This window comes from Glycine max, chromosome 20 (genome assembly GCF_000004515.6).
Source record: "Glycine max cultivar Williams 82 chromosome 20, Glycine_max_v4.0, whole genome shotgun sequence".
Taxonomy (NCBI): Eukaryota; Viridiplantae; Streptophyta; class Magnoliopsida; order Fabales; family Fabaceae; genus Glycine; species Glycine max.
In genome coordinates, this window is record NC_038256.2 from 46,248,799 (window position 1) to 46,257,870 (window position 9,072).

At 30.6% G+C, this 9,072-nt stretch overlaps 1 protein-coding gene across 14 annotated transcripts; it reads left to right on the forward strand.

Annotated features, from left to right (window-relative positions):
- Nucleotides 1–470: 470 nt before the first annotated feature.
- On the forward strand, nucleotides 471–6,041 carry LOC100818242 (cysteine synthase). Of its 14 annotated transcripts, none has more exons than XR_005890338.1 (13): nucleotides 471–735; nucleotides 904–959; nucleotides 1,083–1,192; nucleotides 1,305–1,362; nucleotides 2,388–2,651; nucleotides 2,913–3,050; nucleotides 3,126–3,177; nucleotides 3,412–3,491; nucleotides 4,456–4,507; nucleotides 4,663–4,743; nucleotides 4,863–5,254; nucleotides 5,424–5,637; nucleotides 5,894–6,041. XR_005890338.1 is itself a non-coding variant. In XM_003556440.5 (11 exons), exons 2-11 carry the CDS (start codon nucleotides 921–923, stop codon nucleotides 5,981–5,983), a joined length of 972 nt encoding a protein of 323 aa, XP_003556488.1. In that variant the 5' UTR covers nucleotides 474–735; nucleotides 904–920; the 3' UTR covers nucleotides 5,984–6,041. The 14 variants fall into 14 exon arrangements, 4 of the variants coding, with proteins under 4 accessions (XP_003556488.1, XP_014627806.1, XP_014627807.1 ...); XR_005890339.1 differs by having other exon boundaries at nucleotides 5,427–5,637; XR_001386799.3 differs by having other exon boundaries at nucleotides 4,863–5,637.
- Nucleotides 6,042–9,072: the final 3,031 nt, after the last annotated feature.

Below are 9,072 nucleotides of genomic sequence, written 5' to 3' on the forward strand. Positions count from 1 at the left end.
TTCTTACTTTTTTAGAGTCATACAAATGCTATTTCGGTCCACTTGTTTCTCGTTGTTGACTCAATTCACAAAAATTAAAAACAAATATCGAGTTGATTCATAAAATAAGTGAATCAAATTATACATAACTCTAATTCAACTTATTTATTGAGTTTAGTTTTTAACTCAAAATCTAATTCATAAATTAAGTTGAACAAATTAATTAATTATATAAACGTGATCAAAATTTAGAGTATATATCTTTTGTTAGAAGAATAAGAGAAAGAAAATGTAAAATAAAGAACTCCGACCCTTACGCACATGAGTTAAGAGAGAATAGAGTGATGATAAGAGTGAGATGAAATTTTATAAATTTTACAAAACACTGCTATCACTACTTCGAGGCTTTTTATAGCCACTAAAATAATCCTTATCTGAAACAACCCATGTCCATGAGAACCAACATTGGTCATTAAAATGAAGATAATCTATTTTAATGGAAAAACTTGTCCCACTCTGCCCAAACCCCAAAGGGATTAGTTTTCTGTTTTCTTGCATTGAGTATTTTCTTGAACATGATTGGCTAATTAAACCAACAAAGCTTTGTTTTCTATGAGAAAGACTTTGGCAGGGTTGTTTATAAATTGTGACACAGGCAGAGCTAGCTAGTCAATTATCTTATTGAATATTCGGCACACCCCTTTTTTGTTTTGGTGAATTAATCTACACACCCCTTGGTGGAGAATTATAACTAAGGTCTACTTAAATATCTCTTTGCATACTTAATTGTTCTCTTACCTAAAGTTCTTTTGTTCAGTTTGCAGACCTTCTAACAGCGTGCAATCAAGAAAGATGCCACCAAAGTAATATATTAATTTTGTCACAATATTTAATTGTTTTCTTACCTAAAGCTCTTTTGTTCAGCTTGCAGGCCTTCTAACATGGAGCCACAGTGTGCAATCAAGAAAGATGTCACTGAAGTAATATATTTTGTCATAATAACCTTTTATTCTGTCATGTTTGAAGTATTTTTTTTTTTTTTATCATCGTGTATATATAGTAAAACATTAAGTAATTATCATCTTTTCCGTTCCCTTGTGCAGTTAATAGGTAATACCCCAATGGTATACCTGAACAACATAGTGGAGGGATGTGTGGCCCGCATTGCTGCTAAGTTAGAGTCCATGCAACCCTGCTTCAGTATCAAAGATAGGCATGGCATTATTTTACAAACCAGAGCTAGAGCTGTCTGAAGATGTTAGATATATATTGGGATTTCAATTTCAGAAATTTTAATTATGATCTTCTTTTTTACACTCGATCAGGACAGCATTTAGCATGATCAAAGATGCTGAGGATAAAGGCCTCATTACACCGGGAAAGGTTAGTCACGTCACAGTTTAGGTAAAGGGTTATGCCGGGTTAAAGAAAGAAAAAAAACTGAACTCAAAAACTTAATTACGAAAAACATACATGCACTTTGAGTGTCTAAAAGCGAATCAGATTGTTTTGACATATGAAATCGAATTAAAAAAAAAAAAGACCAAACTAATAATTTTTTTTAATAAAAACCAAACTAATAATAAGATTCGTGTTTTTTATTTCAATATTTTATTGTTATTGTTAAAATTGAACGTAATCAAATCCAATACTTTTAACATACTTATATGAGTTTAATAAGCATGATCGATTTTTTACTCTGTCAATTAATAAAAAATATTTTTAGTATAATTTTTAGTCTATGAAATTATAAAATATTATTTTTAATTCTTGAATTTTGACAAATTTGTCTCTCGTGTGATAAATTGACATTTGGGGTGATTTTTAACATTTTATAACTGTTTTTTTTTTCGTATTTTGAACTTTTGATCACGCTAGTGTATGCTTTTACGTGTTAGACATTCTACTTATATTAAATTATGAAATTATGGCATCGATAATACATAAATAATGAACTATAAATCTTAAAGAATTCTTTTTATAAGAGAGGTTTGCCAGCATGGACACAACACAAATTGATGATATACATTTTTTATGAAATAGCTATTCATATGAAAAAAATTAAAATATTCATAAAACTGAAAATTGATGTGAAAAGATGAATTAAATCTAATTCAATGTTGAGATAAGTCAGAACAAATTAAACCAAACAGAATCACTTGGTTGGATTATCTATAAAACCAAAACAAACCGACCCCTTGTGCTTATCTGAAGGAGACAAATGAAACTGAAACTTACAGGAGCCTATCATATGGTCATATGGGTGACCCTCGTTTAGGGTTATATATATGCCTTTTACTTGGACAATAATATTCTTTTTCAAATTCCATGTCGTTCCATGCTCTTCAAGTACATATTATTATGTTATTCACATTGCTAAGGTTTTTTTTTTAATGATGGTTTTCAAGAGTGTTCTTGTTGAGGCAACAAGTGGCAACACGGGCATTGGAATGGCATTCGTAGCAACATTAAAGGGGTATAAAGTTATAGTGGCTATGCCAGCTTCTGTGAGTCTTGAGAGAAAAATTGTACTTGGAGCCTTCGGAGCTGAGGTCTATCTCACCGACCCTACCAAAGGAACCAATGCAGTTCTTAGGAAGGCCGAGGAGATAGTGAATAACACGCCCGGGAGTTATATGCTCCGCCAGATTGATAATCCTGCTAATCCAAAAGTATTTATGCTTTCACATGAATCATCTATTATTTTATATTGTTATCTAATTATAAATAATTGTTTGTATGACTCTTAAGTTAATTACTATAAAAATCATCATCAAACTTATCGTATATAATTGATTAGATAACAGTATAAAATTATTTTAAAGTAACAAATATGTTTTTTTCTCTGCTTCTTTATAATATGGTGATGCATACATATTTGAGCTTATTATTATTTTGTGTTTTATTAACAATGGTTGCATCCGTAATTATAGATTCATTACGAGACCACTGGGCCTGAGATTTGGAGAGACTCGGGAGGGAAAGTTGATGCTTTGGTTGCAGGGGTAGGAACAGGGGGTACCATAACGGGTGCTGGCAGATTCCTCAAGGAGAGAAACCCCAATGTCAAGGTTTAATTAATTGTTTACCTAATTACCAAGCTTGCTTAATACTACATTTTATGCTAACTTCACATTTGGCCCCAGCTGTACGGCGTAGAACCAGTTGAAAGTGCAGTCCTCAGTGGAGGACCGCCAGGTATTCTTTTAGCCAATTAAACATTTTGCTATCCCACAGTTATTATGTAATAATACACTTATCAAGTTATCTTTAAATCTAATTAACCTGCTAAATGTTGTTGTTAGTTGAATTGTAAAATCGAGTTTTTCATTCAGATTGCATACATCAACTCTGAAAATTTGTTCTTTAAGCTTTAGCAAGACCTTAGACAACAATATGAAACCGTTTAGTGACTGTTTTGTACATATTCAGGTGATCACCAAATCCAAGGAATTGGTAATGGTCTCATTCCAAGTGTACTGGATGTTAATCTACTAGATGAAGTTATTCAGGTAGCTCCCAACACTATTGATACTCAATTTTCAATTTTTATACTGAAACTGGTCATTTTCTTTTATTTCGAAGGAGTGTCTATCTCTATCTTTTAGCCTAGTGTAGCCTCAAAATGTGTTATTTTTGTTTTGCAGAAAATTTACTCTAATAATCTTAATATATTTAGATTTTATGCAGATATAACTCAGTTGCCGATAAATGGCTGGATGCCCTTTTCAAATATTTCAAATTATATTTTTAAATTTACTTAGATGCTGGGTGACTGGTATTATTTTTTTAGAGTATAGTTTGTTGTCTCTGGGAGATATGTGATCGTGCATAGAAAGAAAAAATATACATATGATGAAAAATCAGAAAACAGTTTTTATTTTGTTATTTTTGTTTCCTAATCCTAACCGATCAGGACAAGATCATTTTTAATCTTTTTTTTAAAAAAAATTCTCTACTTAATGCTCTTCATTTTCTTAACTTTTTCATTTCTGACACTTGAAGTAGCTTGTTAATGTCACATGCTTCTCAGTGTTATAAGTGTGGCAATCATGTCTGATTCTTGTCAAAAGTTTGCTTTCCCATTTTCATGTGATCCTTAACATGTTTTTCTATAACCTAATGGGTTACATTAGATATCTGGATTCTGGACACAACCTATTATTTCACATTTCAGGGTGAGACATACTGATTCTGAATCTATGATTCTTAGAGTATGTTTAGATTTTATAGGAATATATAAATTGATATGCTTGAAAAAATAGGAGAAGTATCACTGAATTGCTAGCGAGAAAATCTTCCCAACCTCGTACATTTAATTATAAGCAAAAGAATCACAAATCAGGGCATTAATTGCGGGCTAAAACTGACAATGCTCTACAACTAGTACAATTTATTCAACAAACACATAATGTTTGCTCAGCTAGCTAATGTTACAAGGCATTTGTCAAGACTTACAAGGTTTGTAAACTGCAGATTTCAAGTGAAGAAGCTATAGAAACTGCTAGGCTTCTTGCTTTAAAAGAAGGTTTGTTGGTATGGCAATGATAATTTGTGGCTCTTAGTGATTTCACAGTAGTTTCTATACAGTTATGCCTGTGAAATGCTAACTCTATACTTATCTAAATCCAAGTATTTAAATTATTGGTCCTCATGTTGATTATATAATTACTTCTTTTGCAGATGGGAATTTCATCAGGAGCCGCAGCTGCAGCTGCCATAAAATTGGGGAAAAAACCAGAAAATGCTGGAAAACTAATCGTTGTGAGTTTCTAATATTTGACATTATGTCCTAATTGATAATGATAAAATAGGATATTTTCTTTGTTCGTGATCATAAATTCATATATGAAGGAGTGAAAAAGGCTACCACTGTTGAGCAGATTTGGATCTTCTAGACAATAAAGGTCATTCCATTCTCCAGCATGTCCAATTGTCCTTTCCAAATTCCTATCCTGAAACACACAACAATTGTTGGGACAAAACAGCATTATATGACAAATCTTGAGTAAGTTTTTGTAAAAGACGTTGGTGGACAATTTTGGAACATGAAGGACAGTTTTCAAGATCATTGATGGGACAGCTATAAGAGTTCCCTCTGCTATGGCAATTTTCTTATTGATGGGGCATGTGATGATAGGTGAAGTTAGTTAAGTGTGTAATATGGTCAGTGGCTCAAGATTCTAGTATCCAATGATGGTTAAAGGATGCGTCTGAGACATTTAGTCCAAAAGAAAATGGAAGCTTATTTGAGTATGCCAAAGAATATGCACCTGTAAGGTTCTCTAGTTTACTCATCCTTTCTATTTCCTTTGATTGAGATGTACAGATTTGTTTTCTTCACAACATAGGTCTGTTATCCCTTTCTTGAGAGGCCACCTTTATGTCCTCATTCTTGATCTCAATTTGGAGGCATTCCACGAGTATAAGTATGCTTATTGCAGCAGGTGCTAGGTAGAGCATTGATCATCACCCTTCTTTCTTCTCCACATTTCTCAGCCTTCCTGTCTTCTATTTGGTGACCATGGGCAAAGTCTAATTTCCTATGGTCAACAACCACAGCAAAGGTTTTCAGTTTTCACTGTTGGAAAATCTAACATTAGACTCCTACTTTTCTTCACTTAGTACAAGTGTACAACAACTACTACTTCACTAAAGGTTGGTAGCTCTTCTTTCCCCAAGATTAGAATTCTGACTTGATCAAATTCAGGATTCAAGCGAAGGAAATCATATTCCTGCTTGCTGCCACAGTCTTCACCTTTACTTCATATACTTGAGTAACATCTCTTGCTTTATTATTATCAACATTGCTTGGATACAAATCAAATACTCTTCTGAATGTTTTAAATTCTGTGTAGAGGTACAAATGATTTGCGTATGCTAAATCATGTCATTTGCTTCTGTTGCTGTGCAGGTGGTATTTCCTAGTTACGGGGAGCGTTATTTATCTTCACCATTGTTTGAATCCATTCGGCATGAAGCTGAACAAATGACATTTGATTAAGAACAAAAATACTATGTAACAGTGCTCTGCGAATTTTATAGTATTATAGTTTTTTTTTGTCTGGTGATCTCCTATTCAGGACGATCCATATTATAGTATTATAGTATTATAGTTTCACTTCAATAATTCATAAGAATATTATAGGAGAAGCCTCAAGTGATCCCTTATTCAGAACGATTAGAAATCTCCGCATGTTTAACTGAATAAAATATTAACGAAAATGTACAATTGAATGTTCAATGCAGGAAAAGCCATATGATTATGAATACTTCTTAGAAAGGCTCTTGTTAAAAAATGAAGAATCGGAAGTGAATTATATTTTTTTTGTCCTTTTACTCTTTTAGTTTAGGAAGGCTCTTCTTAAAACATATTTGATTAATCAAAAAATATTAGGTGTTTTTAAATCAATTGTTTGTTTATTTTTTATCAACAAACTAGATCGATCTTCTTCTAAAAGGAGGATATATCTATTTTGTCTCCTTTAATATAATACAGTTATCATGAAATAAAAAACAAGAAATTTCATTGAGACAGAGAAGAAGTATTCACTTACATGGTAACAAATCATCAATTGTAATTACTAAATTCTCCGAATCACCTAATAGTAAATAATAATCTCTCGTTTTAAAGATTTATTTATTTTTCCTATCCAACCTACTGGATCAGTGATTAATTTCGTCTATTAGTGTGTGTAACAGTCATTGATCTAAAAAAAATTTACATAAGGAAAAAATTAAATATGAATTTTTCTTTTACTCTCCATGTGAACATAGTGAGACCATACACCACTATGTCAAGCCTATGAATTATTAAAAACTATAAAATTAGGTATAAAACTCATTAAATAATAAATAAGATTTATTACAATTTGTAATTCCTAATAAATTTCAAGTTACAATAAAAAGTGTTCAAAATAATATGCTAAGAGTGTGATACTAAAGGTTGGTTTTCATTGATTAAAAATTGTTACGCAGGACAACACAAATAAAGCATATGAGGATAAGAAAAAATCTCTTATTTTTATTACTTAAAAAGTGATAGACAACTTTTTATCTTAAATACAAAATATTAAAAAGATATATATATATATATATATATTAGTAAGCGACATAATTATTTCAAAAAGAAAATGTTGAATTTTTTTATTTTAATCTCTCTTAATATTTCGGTAAACATATTAAATTTGATATAAATTATATTAAGATGATTAATATTATATATTTTAATAAATTTTATATTATTTATAATTACATATAGCTCATTTGTATTTATAATTACATTTTTTTTAATGTGTAGGGTTTGATATTTTATAAAATAAAAAAGGCGTAAAAGTAGCATAAAGAAAAAAATGACACGACAAACATGATTAATTACTCAGAGAAAGGAACACTTGAAAATGATGATTCCCAAAAATAAACATAGAATCAATATAAACTAGCAGTGGCTCATGTTCGTGAGGTCAAAATTACTAAAAAAACAGTCAATGACTCAACTATCATACAACTAGGGAAAAGAATTAAAAAGCAAAAAGGACACGACGAGTGGAAGAAAATTCAATGTAGAATTGACAATTGGATATCCTGGATGATTTTAACAAGGTTTAATTATCTTTTTACTCTTTGAATTTTTTTAAAGTTTTATTTTTAGAACTAAATTTTGATTGGTCTTAATTTTTAATTTTTTATTTTGTTATTGATTTTAGTCTATATGATTAAATATTACTGTTAAACAATAATGTGATATTAATTTTATTTTGTTTTGTTGCAACTTATTGTTTGACATTTAAAAATTGCCATAAATCACTTGGTTGAAGAGCTTGTCTGGCCTAACCGATTTTTAGGGATTTAAGCCACTAGAAGAAATTGTTTCATTTTGAAAACTCATTACCCTTAAAAATCGAATTCAAGTTTCAATTAATGATACTAAAAATAGTGTTATGTAGTATCTTGAGAACTCGCTTGTTCAACTCGGATGTTTCAGAGATAATTAGTCCAATTTCACCGAACAATTATATTATACAAAAGTTAAGGTTTCATTTGGAATGATCCTAAGTTTTTTTATTTTTAAATGCATTTTTCAAAATAAAATGTGTTAGACAAAAATAAAATTGAAGTGACTTTTAACTAAATTTTTAAACAAATTTACATTCATTTTTAAGATCTAGAAATTTTTTTTATAAATTTGATTTTTAGTTATATAAAACATATTCTCATTATCATTTTCATTCCACCATCATCATTGCTACTTCTGAGGCTTTGTTGTCATTATTTTTCCCATTATCACTATCATCATCATTTTTTATCCTAATTATTGTTTAAGAACTAGAAAAAAATTATAAAATAATTAATTTATTTTATCTATCTTCAATTTATAATATCTTTTTAAAAAATAAACTGAAACTGAAAACTCAAAGTTAAAATTGAATTTAATTTTTGAAAATGGAAAATCACCCAAACTCTTGGTACTATCTTCTCCGAAAATTCAAAAATTAATTTAAATATTTTTTCCTTATTTTCTTTTCGGCTTTCAAGAAATTTATCCACACATGTGGATATTGATCAATTCCATGCTTATACAATAACGCTGGACGCACTCCATGATTCACACAACCTATTTGTAGCTAATATCACCAATAATGGCGAAATTAAGATCCTATCTGAGATAGACTCTCAAGCGGGTCATGTTCATCGAGGCCGATGCTGATGTCACACTTGAACAGTTCGGTGATGCTCTGAAACCTCCGTTTCCGTTCAGAAGGAAACCGCCTCAATTGGTATATATATTGGGATTCACGTGAATAAAAAGTATTGAAGAAACCATGGCTGTCTCCATAATGAAGTGTCTACATTGGCAAAAGAGAAGGAAATGTTGTTAGTGACTTGTTTCAAGCTTGATAAGAGAATTTTATTTCATTCTTACATGCTCAATAGTGGCATTTGTTGTGCAACAAGAAACTGCTCAAATAGTTAATGCAAACACCTATATTTAGTATACCGACTATATGCAGGTAATAATTGAGATGGGTATTTTTCATAGTAGGCAATTTGGGGGAAAGAAGGTGAAAGAAGAAGTTATAATAATGGAAGGGC